This window comes from Peromyscus californicus, unplaced genomic scaffold (genome assembly GCF_007827085.1).
Source record: "Peromyscus californicus insignis strain IS unplaced genomic scaffold, ASM782708v3 Scaffold_4__1_contigs__length_199733344, whole genome shotgun sequence".
Classification (NCBI taxonomy): Eukaryota; Metazoa; Chordata; class Mammalia; order Rodentia; family Cricetidae; genus Peromyscus; species Peromyscus californicus.
Genome location: NW_026294562.1, coordinates 175147852 through 175170802, shown reverse-complemented (window position 1 = coordinate 175170802; position 22951 = coordinate 175147852). Strand labels below are relative to the sequence as shown.

At 51.0% G+C, this 22951-nt stretch overlaps 1 protein-coding gene and 1 long non-coding RNA gene across 2 annotated transcripts; one reads left to right on the top strand and one right to left on the bottom strand.

Moving 5' to 3' along the window:
* Window positions 1-3259: 3259 nt before the first annotated feature.
* Window positions 3260-7530, top strand: LOC128124666 (uncharacterized). The gene is made up of 3 exons (XR_008222932.1): window positions 3260-3357; window positions 6486-6557; window positions 7467-7530. It is a non-coding gene; the product is annotated as an uncharacterized LOC128124666 (long non-coding RNA).
* Window positions 7531-15166: 7636 nt separating this feature from the next.
* Window positions 15167-16791, bottom strand: LOC128124097 (interferon lambda-2-like). The gene is made up of 6 exons (XM_052760321.1): window positions 16782-16791; window positions 16516-16700; window positions 15935-16012; window positions 15536-15679; window positions 15349-15435; window positions 15167-15265 (listed from the first exon to the last, which is right to left on the bottom strand). Exons 1-6 carry the CDS (start codon window positions 16789-16791, stop codon window positions 15167-15169), a joined length of 603 nt encoding a protein of 200 aa, XP_052616281.1.
* Between the last annotated feature and the right edge of the window lie 6160 nt (window positions 16792-22951).

Sequence of the window (22951 nt, the reverse complement as noted above, 5' to 3'; positions counted from 1 at the left end):
CCTTGCCTGTCCTGGAACTCTCTCTGTAGACCAGGCTGGCCTTGAACTCACAGAACTCCACCTGCCTCTGCCTCCTGAGTGCTGGGATTAAAGGTATGTACCACCATGGACTGGCTGGGTTTTTTGTTTGTTTGTTTGTTTGTTTTTGGAATGTAAATGAAAATGTTGAGTGTGTTTCATGCATACAGAAAAATATGCAATCAGCCCTGAACACACTAGACCAGTAGTCACTACTGCTGAGGAATGACAGGTACCCAGTGGAATTGTTTCTCTCAGTCACTCATGACTTAACCATGGGGACACATCCTGAGAACTGTGTCATGGAGTTGGGCAACAACTGCTCACACCAGATGGTGGTGACTTAGTGTGTGACGTCATCTGAAGGGACCATGCCTTAGACGTAGTCCGTGTAGGCAGACATGTCATTATAATATACATAGCAGGAATTTCTTAGAGACATTTCTTATTTTAAAATATGTGTGTCTAGAAGTGGGTATGTGCTTGTGAATGTGGGAGCTCTCAGAGGAGATGAGTGTCTAGGACTCCCTGGAGCTGGAGTAACAGGGGCTTGTGAGCCACCTGACGCGGGTCCTGGGGATCCAAACTCAGGTTCTCTCTAACAGCAGCAAGGGCTCCTAACTGCTGAGCCGTTGCTGCACCCTCCCAGTGCGCTGTATTTGATTTCTTCCACTTACTTAGAGAGCGATGTGTATGTAAATGTGCCAATGTGTGTGTATGGCTAGGTTTTTGTGGTACTGAGGATGGAGTTCAGAGCTTTATGCATACTAGGTAAGTCCTCTACCACTGAGCCACACCCCAGCCCCTCACTGGGGTATTCTAGTCAGGTGCTCTACCACTGAGCCACACCCCCAGCCCCTCACTGGGGGATTCTAGGCAGGGGCTCTACCACTGAGCCACACCCCCAGCCCCTCACTAGGGGATTCTAGGCAGGGGCTCTACCACTGAGCCACACCCCAGACCCTCACTGGGGGATTGTAGGCAGGGGCTCTACCACTGAGCCACACCCCAGCCCCTCACTGGGGGATTCTAGGCAGGGGCTCTACCACTGAGCCACACCCCCAGCCCCTCACTGGGGGATTCTAGGCAGGGGCTCTACCACTGAGCCACACCCCAGCCCCTCACTGGGGGATTCTAGGCAGGGGCTCTACCACTGAACCACACCCCAGCCCCTCACTGGGGGATTGTAGGCAGGGGCTCTACCACTGAGCCACACCCCAGCCCCTCACTGGGGGATTCTAGGCAGGGCTCTACCACTGAGTCACACCCCAGACCCTCACTGGGGGATTCTAGGCAGGGGCTCTACCACTGAGCCACACCCCAGCCCTTCACAGGGGGATTTTAGGCAACGGCTCTTCCACTGAGTTACTTTACCCCAATTTTATCCAAGTTTTATTGTTTTTCTTTCCACCCTGGGGGTGGAACCAGGGTCTTGAGTGTGCTGAGCCACCTGAGAGCTGCACCCCATCCCAATTCATCATTTTAATTTACACAACCTACTGAGAATCAGGATGGATCTTTTCACTGCCCCGTTCTATCCTGCCTGGGACCCTACTCTTCTCTATGGCTAGGCATTCCTGCCCACTGGATCAGTGCTGGCAACTCAGAAGAGAAAGAGAAACCGGAACAACTCCCTTCCTGTGAGAAGAAGAAAGAACTGAAGAGGAAGAGAAGAAAAAAGTCCTCCATTAAGGAGGCTAAGAGCTGCTAAGGAAGGGAAAGGAAATGTGTGCTACTTTTGCTGTGTTGTCTCAGACTACAGAAGTTACAGACAGAAAGACAGACATCAGACAGACAGACAGACAGACACACACACATAAATAAATAAATAAAGTAATGAAAATAAAAAAAAATGCTCTAGAGCTGCGAGCCGACATACAGTGCCTGCCTAGCCTGCAATAGACCCAGGGTTTAATCCCCGGTACAAACCAAACCAAACCAAAAAATGGACCTGGTGGTGCAGACCTGCCATCCAAGCTACTCAGAAACAGAGGCGGGAGGATTGCTTGTGTTCCTGTGTATGTGTATGTGTGTGTACCTGTATATATTTGTGTGTGTGTATGTGTAGGGATGTATGTGTGTATGTGCACCTGTGTGTGTATGTATGCATGCGTGTGTATCTATGTTAGATGAATAGAAATGGGTTAATTTAAACCTAAGAGCCCATTAGTAATAAGCCTGGGCAATCGGTCAAATATTTATTAATATAAGCCTCTGTGCGGTAATTTGGGAAGCAGCTACCAGGTATTTGGAAATTGGAAACAGGCAGGTGGGAGAGAAAGCTCCGTTTACATGTATGTGTACGTGTGTGTAGCAGCTGTGTGTGTGTTCATGTGTGTGTTTGTCCACAAGTGTGGGCCTTCTACCGCTCTCCACCTTATTTTTGAGACCCAGTCTCTCACTGAGCCTGGAGCTTACCACCAGCTCAATGACTGGTTAGTGATCTTCAAGGACTACCTGTCTCTACATCTCGCTCCTCGGCCACCTAGCTTTAAATTTGAGCCCTCCTCAGGTGCTGGTGGCATATGCCTTTGGGGAGGGGCAAGGCAGATCTTTGTGAGTTCGAGGCCAGTCTCTTCTACAGAGCAAGTTTAGGACAAGGCTACACAGAGAAACCCTGTCTCAAAAAACCTAAATAAGTAAATTAATCAAATTAAATAAACTGGAGCCTCAAATTCGTGCAAGGAGCACATTATCCACTAAGCCGTGTCCCTGGTTCTCACTTTTTTTTTTTCTTTTTTGGTTTTTCGAGACAGGGTTTCTCTGTGTAGCTTTGCGCCTTTCCTGGGACTCGCTTGGTAGCCCAGGCTGGCCTCGAACTCACAGAGATCCGCCTGGCTCTGCCTCCCGAGTGCTGGGATTAAAGGCATGCGCCACCACCGCCCGGCCTGGTTCTCACTTTTTATTCTGAGGCAGGATCTCATCCAGCCCAGGCTGGCTTCACTGTGTAGCTGAAGCTGTACCTGATGCCCCTGGCCCTGCCAGCCCGCGCTGGGATGACAGACAGGAGTGAGCTACCGAGCTGGATCTCGGTACCTTCTCCCTGCTCCCTTCACGCCCAGCAGAGGGCGTCGGCGCGCGTGCGAGAAGGCAGGGGCTCTCCGGCCTCTGCTCGTGTTCTAACTCATTCACGCCCACTCAGCCAGCTTCACCCATTCGTGGCGGTGACACCCTGGTGACGTAGTCATCGCTTACGGGTCCCGCTTTTCAATACTGCTGGTGTGACACATTTCCACGTGACTTTGAAAGCGCCGCAGGTGATGGCTGGTGGGGTAGGGCTCTCTCGGGAGGAGTATCACAGACAGGGCTGTCATCCCGGAGTCGTTCTTGATGGCTCAGGTAGGGTAAAATTCATTTTGATCGGGAGCAATAGAAACCCACTCAAACTAGCTTAAGTGGGGGGAAGCGTGCTATAAGGGGAAAGGGTGTGAGAGACTCTGACAGAAACATTTTGGCATTGACTTGTAAAGTTGAATATATGCAAGTTCTAGAAGCCAGAAACTACACTCAGGTACGTCGTGAAGAACCCTCACACTGGCACAGAAGCTGAGGAGAATCTTCTTTGAGGCCGAGTGTGGTGGCACACACCAGTAATCCCAGCACTTGGTGCACAGAATAGAGGCTCAGAGGTTCAAGGCCAGGCCCGGCTCCACGGTGAGTTCAGCAGATGGAGACAGAGAAAAGAAAAGCAGGCGATCTCTCAGCCTCCCAAGCTAAGAAACAACCTGCATTCTGTCTGTGCGTAGGTCTCGCTATGTAGCCCAAGCTGGCCTTAAACTCAATCCTCTTGCCCCTGAATGCCAGGCTTATAGATGTGTTACCACACCTGGTTAGTCTTCCTTTTCCTCCAGTGCTGAGGGATGGAGCCCAGGACAGCATGTGTGCTCAGTAAGTCAGCTTTACCAGAGTGACGCCCAGCCCCCCAAATCTCCGTTCTTTGTAAACGACCCAATCACAATCACAGATATTTGCAAGATGGCTTGAGACATTGCCTCGGGCTCAAAACTACGTGGAGTGATGGTGGAAAAACAGACACAGGTCGGTCGGGCGCATCCTCAGACACGCACACAGCATCTCCCAGGCCAGGAGTGCATGGACTCGGTCTGTGACCTAGATGCAGCCTCTCTCCCTACAGCTCATCAGCTGTGACTGCTCATCCCTGTTGCAATCACATGCAGGGACGATGTGCCATGATGTGGCTGCCAGAATCCCTTATGACACCCTCAGCCATACTTACATGTTCTACCTTTCCCTCTCCCCAGTCACCTGTGTGCGTGCGTGTGTGTGTGTGTGTGTGTGTGTGTGTGTGTGTGTGTATGGGGGGTATGCGTGTCTTGGTCTCTGTCTCTCACCACTGTTATAGAACAGTCCTCGAAGCATAACTTTGACCATTTTTTATCGGAGCAGCTGTGGCTGCTCAAAAGAGACCCTCAAGGTCAGGCTTATGGGGCCAGCAAGATTACTTAGCGTGGAAAGGTGTTTGTCCCCAAGCTGATGACCTGAGTTTGGACTCTGGGACCCACACGGTGGAAGGAGAGAAACAATTCACACAAGGGGCCCCCTGACCTCTGTCCTTTTGTACGCAAACTAAATGAATTAATATAATACGAACTTTAAAGTAAGTCAGGTGGTGGTGGTGCACACCTTTAATCCCAGCACTCAGGAGGCCAAGGCAGGCAGATCTCTGAGTTCAAGGCCAACCTGGTCTACAGAGTGAGTTCCAGGACAGCCAGAACTACACAGAGAAACCTTGTCTTGAAAAACAAAACAAACAAAAAGAGCAAGCCAAGCATGGTAGCCTTTAATCCCAGCATTCAGGAGGCAGAGGTAGATCTCCAAGTATTCCAGGCTAGCCTGGTCTACATAGTGAGTTCTAGATCAGCCAGGGCTACACAGTGAGAACCTTTCTCAAATTTAATTAGTTAATTACACGTTAAAAGCGATCAGCCCTGTTGGTTGTTGACTTCCCCCACGGAGGAAGTGGGTGTGGAGGGTCATTAGGACCTCGCCTGAGATTCCAGCCTCCCTCTCCCACACACCCCACCTCCAGCAGGATGTAATCTGCCAAGTGGCCTCATGGTCTTGTCTCAGGAGCCTTTAGAATATGTAGAGCATGAAAAGTAACTGAAGGGGGTTCTGTAGCAAGCTCTGTTGTTGGCTGCCAGCTCACAAATAACAACCTAGAGGCTTATTAATTATGAAAGCTTGGCCTTAGCTTAGGCTTGTCCCCTAGCTCTTACAACTTAAATGAATCTGCTTCTATTAATATATGTTTTACCATGTAGATGTTTACCTTTCTCTCATTCTGTATGTTCCACTCCCTCCATGTCTTGTTGGTGTCTAATGCACACCTAGATTCATCTCCTACTTCCTCTCTCTCTCTCTCTCTCTCTCTCTCTCTCTCTGCCTGGAAGTCCCACCTATACCTCCTGCCTAGTCATTGGCCATTCAGCTTTTTATTACACCAATCACAGAAAATACATTTCCACACAGTGTACAAATACCCCACAACAGGGTTCTGCACCTATGGGAAGATGTGTGGGACCCTTCTCTGGTGCTTGGGGACCACCTATGCTCTCTCTAAGTAAGCCCAGTAAACATTTGCTTCCCTGAGTTAGGCTTTGGTGGGGTTGTACTGTCATCTGCTGTTGGTGCCCATCTTGGGGAGCAGGCATCTCTCTCTCTCTCTCTCTCTCTCTCTCTCTCTCTCTCTCTCTCACACACACACACACACACACACACACACACACACACACACACACTGAGGCTGAAGAATACAGGTGTTTACACAAACACAAACAAGTTCAATGTCACAAACAAATGTCACAGACAACGTCACCAGTTGTCATACAGTCTGAACTCACAGGTACAAACACCTGCTTTCCAGGCAGTGGAGACCTGGATCCAGTGGCCCTGTGGAGGGAGGTGGCTCATAGCATCTAAGCTCCTGGAATAAGATGCAACAGTGTCCAAGGCACACATTTCAGGTCACAGTAGAGCAGGTGGAAAAGGTTAAGGGTGACAGAGCCCTCCAGGCACTGGGGCGGGGCGGGGGGGGGTGCGTCTCCTGAGAGGACAGGGCTGGTTTGGGGGTGCTGAGGTTCAGGGCTCCCAGGCGCTGCAGACTCCAGTGCCCTCCCCAAACTCATCTTCCTCTGGGCCTCCTGGAGCCTGAGCAGGCAGCAGGAGAGGCCGCAGCTGGGGTGGGGTGGAGTGGAGTGGGGTGAGCCTGTGTCTGTCTGTCCGTTGGTAGACAATGAAGGTTGTGAGCCTGGGCCATGACACAGAGGAAGCCCTAGTGGGCAAAACCATAACATGGAGAGCCCAGGATCCAGGATTCAGGACTGTGCACAGACCTAAAACTAGACGTGGACATGATGCAGTGTGAGAAGGGGTCAGTCCAGGTCTGTAATGGCTTGAATCCGACATGTGCCTCACAGGCTAACTTTTGAATGTGCCGTTCCCAGATGGTGGAACTATATTGGAGAGACTGGAATCTTTGGGAAGTAGACTCTGGCTAGAAGAAATATGTCACTACGGTGAGGCATTTTTATTTTTATTTTAGGTGTGTGAGTGTTTTGCCTGTATGTGCACTGTGTGGGTGCAGTGCCCCTAGAAGCCAGCAGAGGGTATCAGTGTTGTACCTGTTTCGAGAAACCCCAGAGACCACCAAGGAGCCGGTTTCCAATGCAAGCACATAAGGGTCCTTTTATTCAGGTTCAACCTGGGCCACCGCAGGGCAGGTGGAAGGAAATGTGGCAGTAGCCACAAGACCAGTTGTAGAGGGTTTTTATAGGGAAAAACCACAAGCCAGGAATTGGCAACTTAGGACTGGGTAGAAGGGGCAAGGTGATTTTTTGAAACTATTGGTCTAGACTTTGGGTGCGAAACCACATTTGAAACCATTGGGTTAGAGTTTTGGCGGGGGGAACCATAACCCGCTGAACAGGATTGTCTGGACTACTCAGCAGGATTGTCTAGATATCTTCAAGGGCCATAAACCGCAGACAGGATGTTTGCAGGAGGATACTGCTCTGCATCGGTTCGAGTTGTCATGGCACATTCCTGAGGTCCTTCCTGGAACTGAGTACAGCAGGTGGTCTGAGATGGTGGCCCTACCCTAAGATGGAGCCTGTAAAGTCAAGTCTAGGCCTTCACATCAGATCCCCTGGAACTGGAGTTAAAGTGAACTACCATGTGGGTGCTGGGAACCAAACCTAGGTCCCCATAAGAGCAGCCAGTGCTCCTGGAGGTGATGGCTGCCCCTGGTTCCTGCCTCCTTCTCTGCTTTGCTGGTCTTCTGTGATATGAACAGTCTGGGCCACATGCTGCCACTGCACCGGAATGAGCTGATCAGATATGCCGTCCCCTCCACAGGGGCCTCAGAACTCTGAATCCCTGGGCCAAAACAAAGCCTTGCTCCTTAAACTTGCCTCTCTCCTGAACAGCGGTCACATCCTGTGAAAGTAATGAATACAAGGACGTCGTCCAGGACTGAGTCAGCCGCCCCCCACCCACCCACTCCCCACCCCCCCCCCCCCCCCCCCCCCCCCCCCCCCCCCCCCCCCCGTGCTCTAGGACCTTCCATGTCTGGGTCATCTCAGCCTGCAAAGACACGCAGCACTTCTACACCTGGGCAAGGAGACAGACACAAGGTTTCAGGTGAGAACAGCTTGTTGGGAGAAAAGATGGAAGGAAAACATCCAGGGACAGGCTACGAAGAGCAGTGCACAGCCTGGTCAGCGGGAGAACACGTGACCCAGAGTAGGCGTGAGACACCGAAGATGGAGGGACCAATGAGAGAAGAGGATGAGTGGGGTTAGCAGAGAGCAGACTGGGACTGACTCCAACTCACCTGCAGCTGCCCTGGGCCCCAGGCCCCCCTCGCCCGTTGCCCCCCCCCCCCCCAAGAGACAAAAGCTGTACCCGACAGCAACCACTCTTTGCTGGAGGGCAAGGTCACAGGTTAGCCCCTGCAGGAGAGGTGAATATTATCCCGTTCAGAAGGGAGGAAGGTTAGCCCCTGTAGGAGGGGTGGAGGTTATCCCCCACAGGAAGGATGAGTTAGCTCCAAAATCTCTTTCATGCCCTGGATGATTCTCTCTCTGCTCCGGCCCCCTATTCCCGGCTTCTGAACCTCTTCCCCAGGGTGTCTATCTCTCTGGGCGGTCCAAGGTCTTCCATTGGGAACCTCAGGCCTCATACTCCTCTTCATCTTCAAAGTGGAAACACTCAGCTCTACCTGCAAGCAATCTCAGGCTGGCCTGGCCTCCACCCTGCCAGGTCAGCCAGGCGGGGCTGCGGAGTCGGGAGGAGGAAAGCCGTGTGAGGTCTGTGCCCGCCGCCAGGGGGAGCCTCAGGCTCGGGGAGGCTGCAGCCTGACAGGGCCTGCAGACTGCAGGGAAAGGGAAACTGATGCAAACCTCCCCAAGCCCCGTGGGAAGGTAGCTTCCACTGCAGGTCCATATTGGCTTGAGCCAAGGAGGAGGACATGAATGCTGGCTTGGAAGAGCGTGTTAGGACTGGATGTCCCACCTCCCGCCAAAAAGGGAGGGGGCTTATTGGACTCCCAGGAAGGGTTTAAGAGAGAGGCTGCCTAGAGGGGGAAGGCCGTCCAGAAATACTACGCTGTTACCCTCACTAGCTTCATAACCCCAGGACATGGAAGCCAGACATGCCTAAGAGCCAGCCGGTGCTCAGCCAAAGGAGACAGTGTGTGTGAACCCCACACTCCCACACCCACCCCATGGAAGGCAGAAAACCCACCCGTATTTTCTTTCATTCTAAGTAGGCTTTAAAATCTGCTTGTATGAGCTTCTCACGGCTGCTGTAACAACTCATTAGAGACTTAGTGGTTTAAAACTCAAGAGTTCCCAGCCAGGTGGTGGTGGCGGCGGCGGCGCACGCCTTTAATCCCAGCACTCAGGAGGCAAAGGCAGGGCAGGTCTCTGAGTTCAGGCCAGTCTGGTTTACAGAGTGAGTTCCAGGACAGCCAGGGCTACACAGAGAAGCCCTGTCTTGAAAGCCAATAATAGTAACAGTAATAATAATAATAATAATAATAATAATAATAATAATAATAAATCGAACAAAAAACCCTCAGTTTTCCCACTGATAAGAGACTGGATCAGCAAAATACAATGCATCCTTCAAAAGGAAGAGTGTTCTGACATGTTCTCCATCAGAGATGAACTCTGAGGACATCATGGTGAGTGAGATAAGCCAGTCATAAAAGGACCGGCGCTGCGGTTGCACCGATATGATGCCCCTGGCGAGGCCGGTTTCACAGAGACGAAAGGGGAAGTGACAGCTGCCGGGAGGAAGAAGGGAATTTGGAGCTTAAATGGAGTAGAGTTCAATACATGACGAAAAGACTTGCTGTTCTGTTTTAAGGGTTAATATATTGTTACTTTACGTGTATGAGTGGGTGCATGTATGTAAATGCATCGTGTGTGTGTTTATTGTGTGTGGAGGCCAGAGGGGGCATCGGACCCTCTGGTCCAGAATTGGAGTTACAGACCTTTGTGAACATCCATGTTGGTGCTGGGATCTAAACGCAGGTCCTGTGCAAGAGCAGCAGCAAGTGCTCAGAACCACGGAGCATCTCTCCAGCCTGCTGATTTGTTTTTAAAGATAGAAATTAACTAGGTAGCCTGTGCTGGCATCAAACTCTTGGTCCTCCTGCCTCAGCTTCCTAAGTGCTGGGATTACAGGTGTGAGCCACCTCACCCAGGAAGATGTAAAGACGTCTAGGAATCCGTTGCTGAACAATGTGAGTGTGTTTGGGATCACGAAACTGCACGCTTCGTGATGAATACGGTGGGCCAATGAGATGCCTCGGCAAGCAAAGGCACTAACCCTGAGCTCAACCCCTGAGACCACACGGTGGGAGAGAAAACTGACTCCCCAAAGTTATGCTCGGATCCCCATTCCTGTGCCATGGCAAGTGCATGCCTCCCCCCCCCCAGATAAATAATAAATGTGAAAAACCTCCAATGAATATGGTGGTAATGTGTGTATTTTCTACAATAGAAAAATTGAAGAGGGGCTGGAGAGATGCTCCGAGGTTAAGAGCACTTGCTGCTCTTGCAGAGGACCTGGGTTTGGTTCCCAGAACCCACACAGTACAGCCCATAACCACCTTAACTCCAGATCTAGGAGATCCACATGCATGCAAACACACATATATAGAAGAAAAAAATTAAATGCTTTAAGTTAAACAAAACCAAGAAGAACAGCCCTCACTTACAACCAGGTTTTCCATGAAGAGGGTAAGCTGCAGCTGTGGGTGGGTGCCACCTCAGGGCTCCTCTGCCTCAGTGGCTGAGGCTCCATCTCCCTTGGCTCTCATCCCTGCCTCCCCTCTGCCCAGCTCCTAGGCTCTCACCTATCACTTTCCTCCGAGGTTCTGTGTTTATTCTAAGGACACCAGCACCAGCATCCTGGGTCACAGCTCCGAGTTCTTGTGACATGCAGAGTAACACATTCACAGTGCTCAGGAGAGGGACACCTGGATGCTCAGACTCCACACACCTGTCACAGTGTGACCCAGAGAACTCCACAGTCACTGTACCTGCCCCTGGGTGCGCTCCAAGCCCATCTCACACCACAATGCCTCCTGCCAGACATCTCCAGTCCCTTTCTGCTTCTCAGTTACAGCAGTTATTACAACTGCTTCGATGACGTTTTCTCAGTGCACAGAGGAGGAAGCTGGGAATTAACACATCACAGGGAAAAGGTTTTGACCTCTGCACCTGAGGAAACCAGGCTCCCTTGTCCTGTGTGCCCTCGGGGGGCTGGGGAGGATGAGGAAGCTCTGAGAGGTGGTAGTGGGGTCTCTGTGAAAATGGTTCTGCATTCCTGACTTGAGGCCAGAGAGTTGGACCAATCTTTCCACTGCACGGATGTCCAGGATTAAACTCGGGTCATCAGGCTTGGTGGCAAGTGATACAGAGCCATCTTGTAGCCCAGAAAGGCTGTCTCCTGAAAAGACATATTAGAGTCGAAATGGCAAGGACCAGGGAAATGGCTCAGTGCATAAACTGTTTGCCACTCAAGTGTGAGGACTGAGTTTGGATGCCCAGAACACATGTGAAAGCCGGGTGGGCATTGGTGGCCATAGCACTCAAAGGTGGAGAGAGGGGATCCCCAGGACAAGCTGTCTATCTGAAACAGTGAGAGACCCCACCTCAATAAAGAAAGTGGGGAGAGATTGAGGAAGACACCTGATGGCCACTTACATCCTCCAGATGCACACACATGTCTGTAGCATGAATCTTAGAGAGTCTTATTAATAAAATCAAACCCGAGACCAGTTATTGGGGTAAATGCTGGAAGGTCAGAGTACCAGAACAAGCCACAGCTATCTCACCTTGCCAATTCCTCAGCTGATCCTGTTTCCTCAGACTGGAAGCTTCTGTGTCCTCATCCCAATGGCTCTCAGCTGAACTGCTGCTAGAAGCCTGAATGCTTAACCAGCCAAAATGCTTAACCAGGCCAAATGCTTAACCAGCCTAATGATTCTAGTTTTTGGTCCTCAACGCCTTATAAACCTTTCTGCTTTCTACCACCACTCCCTGGGATTAAAGGCTGCTTTCTGGGATTAAAGGCGTGAGTCACCATGCCTGCTGTTTCCAATGCAGCCTTGAACTCACAGAGATCCAGAGGGATTTCTGTCTCTGGAATGCTAGGATTAAAGGCGTGTGCTACCACTGCCTAACCTCTATGTTTAATATTGTGGCTGTTCTGTTCTCTGGCCCCAGATAAGTTTATTAAGGCACACAATATTTTGGGGAACACAATACCACCACATTTCCTCTCTTTTTGTCTAAAATTAAAAAAGCTTGTAACTAATACAAGAAAAACTATCTAATAAGTATATACAATATATACAGTCAAAAATTACATTAATGATGTCTAGTCCATTAACATTTGACAGATTCAGATAAAAAATTCCAATATATATATTAACAATGTCCAGTCCAGTAACATCTGATAAACTCAGACCAAAAAAAGTTTCATTACTTATCATATTTAAAACAAGTAGTTCCTTTTTAAAAGTAGATTCCATAATCTCCCTTTTTATCTTATCATATCCATATTCTCTTTTTTCTTTCCATAACACATTCAGTAGTCTACCTTTTGTCATTTTATATCTTCCCCTTTTCCTTCAGTGTAGATTCAGTGATCTACCCATTTATCCTATTATTTCTTTATCTTTTTTCTCAGAGTAGATTCAATGATCTATCTCATATCTTATTCTCTTTTTCTTTTTGCTTTCTAGGGGTGAAGATATCTTTAGGGAATCTTGAAGAGAAATTTTTTGGGTTAATTGTCAAGTCCTGTATCATTTCTCCAGTCTCTGCATAAAAGGAAAGTTCAGGACTTGTCACAAGTCCTTGCTCAAGTAGTCTGTCAGGCTGGATCATCTCAGCTAGTCATCTCGAAATTGTCCTGACCAGTTTGTAGTCCAAAGTCGATTTTTCCATGGTGTTAATCGGTTTAATGTCTTTATCATAGTCCATGTGGAATCATCTTTGTGGGGTCTCTTCATCCTTTTGAAGATTTCAAAGTCGCTGTTAAGCGTGGTCATGGTTCCCTGAAGACTTTTTTTTTTTTTTTTTTTTGCCTCCTCTGTGGTTTGGAGTAATCACAGTCTGATAAATGTCTGTCTCTCTGACCCATGAACGTTCTTCCCTAGAAAAGAAAATCTTCACAGCAATTTCTCCCCACCATTTGTCTTGCCAAACTTTTCCAAACTGACCTTTGCTGATGCTTTCTTGTAACACGATGGTCCTGGCAATTCTTCTCTGAACCAGCAGCGGAAAACCCTTTGTCCCAGGTAGCAGCATCACCGCAGTCACCAACACGATGAGAAGGAGCTGGCAACTCAGAGCAGCAGCCGCTGTTTCCATGGTCCCACCGTTTGTGACTCGGCCCTGGCCGAAGCTTCTCCTTAGCAAGCCTCCTAGGCCGGCCTCAAACTCGGGATCCTCCTGCCTCTGCCTCCTTCAGCAAATCCAACCAGCGTGCAACACCACAACCTGCCGAGTGTAGCTCGGGCCTGAGCTGGGGCCCATAAGACCCACAGGCAAGTAGTTTTTTCGAGAATTCGTACCACGAACATTGGGCGCCAGATGTAGCATGAATCTTAGAGAGTCTTATTAATAAAATCAAACCCAAGGCCAGTTATTGGGGTAAATGCTGGAAGGTCAGAGAGACAGAACAAGCCACAGCTATCTCACCTTGCCAATTCCTCAGCTAGTCCTGTTTCCTCAGACTGGAAGCTTCTGTGTCCTCATCCCAATGGCTCTCAGCTGAACTGCTGCTAGAAGCCTGAATGCTTAACCAGCCAAAATGCTTAACCAGGCCAAATGCTTAACCAGCCTAATGATTCTAGTTTCTGGTCCTCAACGCCTTATAAACCTTTCTGCTTTCTACCACCACTCCCTGGGATTAAAGGCTGCTTTCTGGGATTAAAGGCATGAGTCACCATGCCTGGCTTTTTCCAATTCGGCCTTGAACTCACAGAGATCCAGAGGGATTTCTGTCTCTGGAATGCTAGGATTAAAGGCGTGAGTGCCACCATTTTCTAGCCTCTGTATCTAGTGGCTGTCTGTTCTCTGACCCCAGATAAGTTTATTAAGGCACACAATATTTTGGGGAACACAATACCATCACACATGTCCATGTGCACCTGCATACATGTGCACCTGTGCAAGCATGAGCACACACACACACACACACACACACACACATACACACACACACACACAAGAACAGGAGAAATCACTACATCACATTTGGATGACACTCAGGCCTACGCCACATGAGACACAGAAGAGGAGGGGTTGAAGACAGGAGGGGTCTAAGATGCTCCTAGTGGAAGACATTTTCAGAAGAAACCGTCGGCACATGTGAGCACTGTTTTCAGTACCACTTTGTAGACGGTAGATAAACATTTGGGGGGAGGGGCACAGGGTCTCATGTAGCCCAGGCTGGCCACAAGGTCAATGAGTAGACAAGGATAACCCTGAACTGACCCTCCTGCCTCTACCTCCTGAGTGCAGGGATTCCAGGCATGGACTATCACAAATGCACAAATGTGCATCCATGATTGAAACCTCTGGTCTCTCTGGTAGTTCTGAGATGCCTGCCTATATGAGAGGTCAGGGTGGTAAACAGCACGTGCTGCAGACGTCCATGGGTAAGGCCCATCATGAATGGGGCTGAGGATGTGACTCAGTGGGCTAGTTCTTGCCTAGCATGCATGAAGCTGTGGGTCCCATCCCCAGCACTGAATAAAACCAGATGTGGCCGGGTGGTGGCTGCACATGCCTTGAACCCCAGCATGTAGGTGGATAAGGAGTTAAAGGACACCCACAGCTACATGGTAAGTTTGAGGCCAGCCTGAGCGGCAGGAGACTGTGTGTCATCGTGAAACCTTGTCTTTGGGAACGGAGTGCTGAGTCACCTCTCTGAGCAGCACTTTTTTGTCTTCACGCAGGTTCCAGAAGAGGAGATGGCAGAGTGCAGAGGACTTTAGCCACCAGGTGTTTTTGGTGAAGCAGGAGGGGCTATTGTTAGAGCCTAGAACAAGAGTGTGTGCCTGCAACCCAGCATTCCAGAGGGGAAATGGGAGAAACAGGAGCTTGAGGCCATCAGACTACATAGCAAACTGCAGGCCAGCCTGGGCTACCAGAAGCCCTGTCTCAACAGTCAAAACAAAGGAGAGCATAGAGAAGCCCACTGCCAACACCTGCAACCACAGAGAAGAGACTTTCCCAGAACAACCCAGGAGTAGTCCCAGAGGAACAATTTGCTCCCCACTCAGAGGCAGAAAGCAGTAGCCCAGGCTAGACCCCAGAGCTCAAGGCAAGCAGGAGTGTCCCTGCAGAGCCCTTTGCCATGACAGCAGAAGAAAGAACTGATGCCCAGACTCATGAGACACAACACAAAGGTCTCTTCTCACTGTGTATTTGCAGAATGTTTACAAAGAGTAGAAAAATAGACATTTTGTGGTGTCTGAGTCTGAGAACCCACACACATCAATAAATACTTTACAAGCCATGGGTGGCTATAAATTAAGGCGGGGGCTTTGTGCGTCCACATGGTGCAGAATTCCAGCAGCTGGCAGGAGGGTCTGAGGTCAGGCACACTGATCTCCACTGGCCACACACTTCAGGTCCCGGGTGAGCAGGCGGAAGAGGTTGAAAGTGACAGAGGCCTCCAGGCAGCCGGGGGTCTCCTGAAAGGACAGGGCTGGCTCAGGGGCTGCCGGGACTCAGGGCTCCCAGGCTCTGCAGACCCCAGTCCCCTCCCCAGACTCACCTTCCTCTGGGCCTCCTGGAGCCTGTGCAGCCAGCGTGAGAGGCGGCGGCTCAGAGGCCTGGGCTCTGCTGTGGGCTCAGGCTGCACCTGTGGACAGAGGAGGGGACTGTGAGCCTGCTGCTGGGACACAGGGGAAGCCCAGGTGGCTGGAGGGACGATGTGGAGGAGCCGGGGACCCAGGACTCACACAGGCCCGCAGCTGTGAGTGGATGTGGCGCAGGGTGTGAAGAGGCTGGTCCAGGATGGGGACCAGGGTTGAGTCAGTCATGTTCTCTAGGACCTTCAGTGTCAGGGCCAGCTCAGCCTGCAAGGCCTTGGGGCGCTCCTGGACCTGAGCAAGGAGACAGGAGAGAGAACCGGTGAGGGACCCGGGGGGAGGTCAGGGGAGACAGGCGAAGGGGACAGTGGACAGGGACAGCGAGAGGTAGAGGGCAGGGGACAGATGAGGGGACGGACGACCATAGTCAATGCGGTCAGGTTGTGGACAGGTCATGGACCGCTAGTGAGGGGGAGAAGGGAAGAGTGGCGGCCACACGGCACCCAGATGAGGGCTGCTGAGGGCGGGCTGTGTCCAGCCCTGGCTCACCTGCAGCTGCTGCAGGTCCCAGGCCCTGGGGAAGAGGCGGGAGCTGCACCTGACCTCCTTCTTGAGCAACCACTCCTCCTGGAGAGCAGAGACACAGCCTAGCTCAGATGGGATGGTGAAGGTTAGACCACCGCTGTGGGGCTGGGGTGAGTCACAACAGGAAAAGGGAAGTTCACTGCCAGAAAGACAGAGGCTCCTCCATGGCAGCAGATACCAGACAGCCACTGCACTAAGAGCAGGAGATAACCCAGTTCCGGAAGGGTGGAGGTCATCCTACTGTGGGTTAGCTCACTGAAGGAAGGGTGGAAATCAACCCACTGCAGGACTGGGGAGGCTTAGAATACCACAGAAAGGGTGGGTTTTCTGTCCCCACCCAACAAGGATGGATTTGAAGCCCACTGTAGCAGGGGTGACAGTCAGCCTACCGCAGGTAGGGCTGAGGTTAGCCCACTTGAGCAAGAGCTGAAGTCAGTCCACTGCAGAAGTGTGGAGACCACTCTCATACCAGGTAGCATAAGGGGTGAAGCCCAGAAAGGGAGGGGTGGAGGCTAGCCCACACAGGAGGGCAGAGGGCGACTCACTATGGCATCCTTGGCCTTCTTGAAGGCCTGCAGCACTTGCGGGGACAGAGACTTGAACCGGGCTCTGTGGCAATCCTTGGCATCTGGTGGGAGCCTGGTCGCCCTGGGCACAGGATCAGCGCGGGTTCCCGTCAGCACCGCGGCCAGCAGCAGCAGCAGGAGGAGCACGCGGCCCCCAGCTGGTTCTGGGTCCCAGAAGGACAGAGTGAGTGCTGGAGGGTGGGGGCTGTGCGGACACGCCCCCGCGCACCGATCCGGGGACTCACCTGCCTTCATGCTGCTCTCTGGGGTCTGTGAGGAGATGGGGATTCGGGTGTGCACTCGAGGCTGGCCCCCGGTTCCTCGGTCTCGCTCGGTGTCTCTGGCCTGGGTCTTCCCCTGTGGCTCTCAGCCTGTTGCTCTGTTCCGACGGGGTCCACCGCGCTCCGAGTGTGAGTGCACTGCCATCGCAGCTCCATGCTTTTAACCTGGCCTCGTGGGCAGCCCCAGCTGATGTAGGAAAAGTGAAAACAAGGCTGGAGATTGACACCAGCCACCAGGGGAGCCCAGACTGGGGAAGCCCAGAGCAGGGCGGGGCTAGAGCAGGTGAGACACTGTAGTGAAAAAGAAAGTGACAAGGACTCAGGTCACCTGGGGCAAGGTGAGTCAGGAGAGTTCCCACAGGAGGCTCAGAACAAGGGCAGCAGCTCCAGGACCCAGGCTCCAGTTCTGGGCAGACCCCTCTCTGGGGTGCAGAGAAGACTGAGTTCAGAGAGAAAATCCCAATGCTGAGCGGAGAGGCTCTCTGCTCTGCGTCTCCGAGAGGATGTGGAGAGATGGCTGCGGCACAGTTGGCTCTAAATCCCTCCTATTTATTTTGCGTCGGAGTCTAGCTCAGGCTGGACTGCCTGTTCATTTTCTGGTCCCACGTTCCAGAATGCTGGCGTTACAGGTGTGGGCCACCTTAGCCAGCCCCCCAGTTACTCAAAGAGAAAAGAATGTGTAGTGTGGTGGTGCACACCTTTAATCCCAGGCCTGGGAAGGCAGAGGCTGGCAGATCTTTGTGAGTTCAAGGCCAGCCTGGTCTTGTAGAGAGACCCTGCCTAAAAAATGAACAAAAAACCCACCCCACTTTTATTACAGTTATTCATTTGTGCTTGTGGAGGTCAGAAGAATCGGTTTGGAAATTAGTTCTTTCCTTCAACCATGGGGGTCCCAGGTATCAAACTCAAGGCTGGCGAGCCCTTTACATGTTGAGCCATCTCTCAGCCCCCCAAATTGCTCTCTGCTTAGGGACAGTGTTGGCCAATGGCTTGGTGGGAGGCAGACTGGCTTGTGACAAACATCTTCATTTGAGGGCTGGAGAAATGACTCAAGGTTTGAGAGCATGGGCTGCTCTTCCAGAGGACTGGGGTTCAATTCCCGGCACCCACACAGCAGCTCACAACTGTCTGTAACTCCAGTTCCGGAGGATCTGATGCCCTCTTCTGGCCTCCATAGGCCCTGCACACAGACAGTGCATAGACTGCAGGCAAAGCATTCGTACACATCAAAAAAAATAATAACAACTAAATCTTTAAAACAAAACAAAAAAGTCTTCATTCCTTCTACAAGGATCCCTTCAGCCCGTACTTGGGGTAGACACTGTCTGGGGTGACTGGATAAAGCATTCGACCTGGACAAGAAAAACCCACAACCTAGACAGCTGCCTGGGGTTTTTCACCAGCCTGCGGCAGCGAGCTGCTGTAATGGGCAGTCTACCTGCAGTCTGTGTTAAGTCAAGTGCCAAAGAAGGCAAAGCGGGCAAGCAGGGTGTGCTGATTCTCACCCTTAGTCCCAACGCCTGGGAGCCTGAGACAGGTGGATCTCTGAGTTCAAGGCCAGCGGGGTCTATAGAGCGAGTTCCAGGACAGCCAGGGTGGTTACACAGAGGAATCCTGTCTCAGAAAACAAAAACCAAAACCAATCAACCAGACAACGACAACAAAACAAACAAACCCAACAACAATGAGGGAGATGAGAGAGAGATGGAGAAAGAGAGAGAAAAGAAAAGAAAGCCGGGAAAGCACAGGTTCAGGAGGCCATTTTGATCTCTGCTATGCCTTGTGGGAAAGATCCTCAGGTGACCGTCAGAATGGAAGGAAAGAAAACCCAAAGAGGAACCTTCTAGACTAAGTCCCAGGCAGCACGCAGTAAGATCTAGGCACCCCTTTTGTGGAGTACTTTCATGTCCACCTGTCGAGGAGGCTGTGTGTCAACACTGTTTTGAAAAACCAAGGTCACCTCAAATTGACTGTGGCTTGCCCACCTTTTCAAGGAAAACAAGTGCAGAGTCACAGAGAGCTGTCCAGACCTGCCCAGGGTCACATATCAAACACCCAGGGAGAGTGGAGCGTCGCTGTGTTCTCTCTGGGCCACAGAGAAGCCTGTGTGCCCTCACCTTTGTGCCCTCTATCAGAGGTCTGGAGAAAAGGAGACGCTGAGTTTCAACAGCTGCCCCCACCAACCCCCTTCTTTTTTTCCTTCAAGATACCAGGGAGAGGTCAATAGTTCAATATCCTGGATAAGGGCTAGGGTGTGGCTCAGCGCTTACCCAGAAGCTGCCAGTGAGGCCTGAGGGTGGGGCTGGAAGAAGAAAACAAAGATTACAGGAAAGTACATTCATTTGCATATTTATGTGTATCTACTAAGACCATTAAACACCCATCTGGAAGCTTTGTGTAAGTACTACTGCAGTTTTTCTAACGCCTTTGCTATGGAATTATTATTTTTAATATAATATTTTATTAATTCTTTGAGAATTTTATACAAAGTATTTTAATGGTATTTACCCCAACTGCCCCCTAACTCCTCCCAGATCCACCTCCCACATCCCCACTCCTTCCCAATTAGTTCCCCTCTTTTTGGTGATTTTGTTTTTGTTTTTGTTTTTCCAGACAGGGTTTCCCTGTGTAGCCCTGGCTATCCTGGAACTCACTCTGTAGACCAGGCTGGGCTTGAACTCAGGCTTACAGCCCAGGCAGTGGTGGCACACTGCGAGAGGGCTGTCCAACTCCCAAAGCAGTTGTGACCCCCAGGTTGAGGACTGCTGGTTTAAATTTAAGTTGCTTATTTAATAGTATATCCATTTAGCAGAACAGAATTATCAGGTGCTTCCCTGGGCCTGTAGGCTCCCCAGTCTTGGGCTTTTTGACAGATTTGCAGCATCAGGCGTGAGATTCCTCCTGTGGACAGACCTTCAGTCCAATCAGAAATTAGTTGGTTTCCGCCATAATCGTCAGGCCACTGTTTGACCCATGAGTCTATCTTGCCATCCTGGTCATTATTGTTGCTCACAGGGTTCACAGCTGTGAAAGATTGCTTGTAACATTTTCTCCCAGCAGCCTATGTAGAACCTTCCAGGACTATAAATGCTAGCCAACAGCGTGAGAAGAAGCTTCCTGGGCAGTACCAACTCATTTCTCCATGTCCTTTGCCAAAGCACATGATGTGTTCAGTGGTACAGCCTCCTCATCAAGTCTACTGGGCAACCAAGAGCAATGGCAGCAGCCTGAATTGTTTGGGGTTCTTGTATGGCATTATAATAATGTTCTTCTAGATGAAGAAACTGAGATTCTTAGAGAAGACATTTCCTGGAGTTATGCTCTAATTAAAATGCAGTATCAGGGGCTGGAGGACTGACTCAGCAGCTAAGAGCATTGTATTGTTCTTGCAGAGTGACTGGGTTCGGATCCCAGTGCCCATATCAATCAATTTATGACTGCCTGTAACTGAAGCTCCTGGAACCTGATGCCCTTTCTGGCCTCTGCAGGAATCCATACACATTTACATGCACACACACTCATATACACATAAGTAAAAATGAAAGATTTTTTTAAAAAAATTATTTATTTATTTATTTATTATGTACACAATGTTCTGCCTGCATGCAGAACATTGCCCAGAAGAAGGCACCAGATCTCATTACAGATGGTTGTGAGCCACCATGTGGTTCCTGGGAATTAAACTCAGGACCTTTGGAAGAGCAGAGTGCTCTTAACTTCTGAGCCATCTCTCTACCCATAAGAGATATTTTTTAAAAGCAAGGTTTGAGTTTGAATCAATGACTCACAGCTCATTAAAAAAAAAATCCGGGGGGCTGAAGTGATGGCTCAGTGGTTAAGAGCACCAACTGCTCTACCAAGGACCGGGGTTCAACTCCCAGCACCCACATGGCAGCTAACAACTGTCTGTAACTCTAAAATCTGACACCCTCACACACACATACATGCATACACCAATGCACATAAAAAATAAAGATAATAAATTGTTAAAAAAAAATCTGTAGAGTCTGGTGATGGTAGCGTACGACTTTAATCCCAGCACTCAGGAGGCAGAGTCAGGCAGATGTGAGTTCGAGGACAGAGGACAGCCTGGTTTACAGAGTTTCACAACAGCCAAAGCTAAACAGAGAAACTCTGCCTGGAAAAACAAACAAACAAAAAATCTGTAGAACGCATATAAGAATGATTGAATGATCATATCCAAAGTGAATAATACAAAGAAATAGTTGTTTAACAGCTGCAGTGTATTTTAACACTTGGAGACAGGACAGCAAGCTCACAGAGAACACACAAACTCAAACAAAATGTGTGACAGAATCAACAAGTGGTCTTCAGTGATATCTAGACTTTCTTCACTAAATACCTTAGGGAATGGGGCTCCAAGGGCGGGGTCCAAGAATCTTGGATCCACAGAATGCCAAAACAGAGGTGTGTGTGTGTGTGTGTCCGTGCATGTGCACATGTGTGTGTTTCAAGTCTTCAGAGAATATGGGGGGGGGGGGCACACAGGAGATGTCTCCTAACCTCAGAAGCCAGATGTGGCCCTGGTGGCAGAACTGGTGTCTCTTCCAGTCCAGTCTGGAGCAGCTCTGCCACCTCATTACAGCGAACGTTATCATCTTCCCTGGGAACCGGGGTCTCTTCTTTGGAGACCGTAGCAGTGCTGGGAGGGGATGGGGTGGCCAGACACAGGGACCTGAGAGCACCACCAGCCAGAGATCCCTAGTAAGCGGAATCAAGAGGTTGAAGATGACAGTGTTTTGGTGGCAGGCAGGTCATGCAGTCGCGGATGGAGATGAAGGGATAAGGTCAGGAGGGCTTTCCCCAGAAATTCCTAGCAGGTGCTCAGCAGCTTATCGCCTTGGTCCCTCTATCCCACTGCGCCTGACTGGTTCCCCGCTTCTAACCCACACGGTCAGCTGCACTCACAGCTTTCTGGTTTTTGTGCCATCTCTTCCTGAGTCTTGGAGGACTTTCCTCAGGCGGGACCCGAAGCAAGTGAGGACACGGGAGGCTGAGCCTGGGCCCCTAATCCGCCCAAACATCCCAGTCCAAACCCAGCCCTGGATTTGGGGACCATGAGATGACAGGAAATTGGGTCTCCAGCAGGACAGAGGTGCAAGGTGGGCGGGACTGCAAGAGGCGGAGCTGCAGGGCCGAAGGCATGGCACCCAGGGCACCAGGCTGTCAGCAGCTGCAGGGTGACACCGGTGCCCAGGAAGAGCTCCAGGCCGCGCAGCAGGGAGGGTCAGAACTGTGGGGACACACAGGAGTCAAAACGTTGAGGACTGCCTGCCACCTGCCCCACCATGCCAAGGGTCCCTGGGCAGGGCGGCCGGGGTGGGACGGGACCGAAGGAGCAGGAGCGTGGTCTCCTGCGCAGCAGGACAAGCGCCAGGTGACTCAGGCTCCTCTTTGATTTTGGAGGGTTCTGCAGCCCCTGGCCTGGAACAGAGCGCCTTAGAATCACTCCAAGCATCGCTGGCCAAGCGCAGCACCCCACGTGCAGCCGAGGTCGCCAGGTAGGGTGCTCCAGGAGACAGGCACCTGGACTGGAGAGGTGCTGGGGAGACCCAGACGACAGATGGGGCGTCTCTTGCCTAGAGTTTTAGACCCTGAGATAGGAAAAATACCTTCAGGCCACCAGGACACACCCACCTCCTGGACAATGTCCCAGGTTTGGGTCAGAAGGGCATTGGGATTCGAGTGTTACTAAAAAGCTGTCTCACAGTGCTTAGATGGACGCCAGTGCTCTGGGGTCCAGCTACCGGTAGTGGAGAAAACCATAGCAACCGGTGTCACCCTGGTGGGGTCCATCACCACAGCCCCTCCCCTCCGGCCACTGCAGGATTTGGTCCTGTCTCTGCGCCTGCGCAAGTGCAGGGCATCAGAGGGCACAGCCAGGACCCCTGGAAGCCAGTCCCTTTCCCCTGGGGACACCGAGGAGAAGTGATGCTAACATTACTTCCAGTAATCGTCACACTCTGGGACGGAGAGACTGCAAGTCTCCCATCAGCCCAGCATCTCTCTTCACCGGCAGGGTGCCCTCAGGGCCCGCGCTGCAGTCTGGTCTGCCGTCCACTGTTGAGTGGTGTGCCGAGTGTCCATCTTGGTCCCTGGATGGTTCTGGTAGC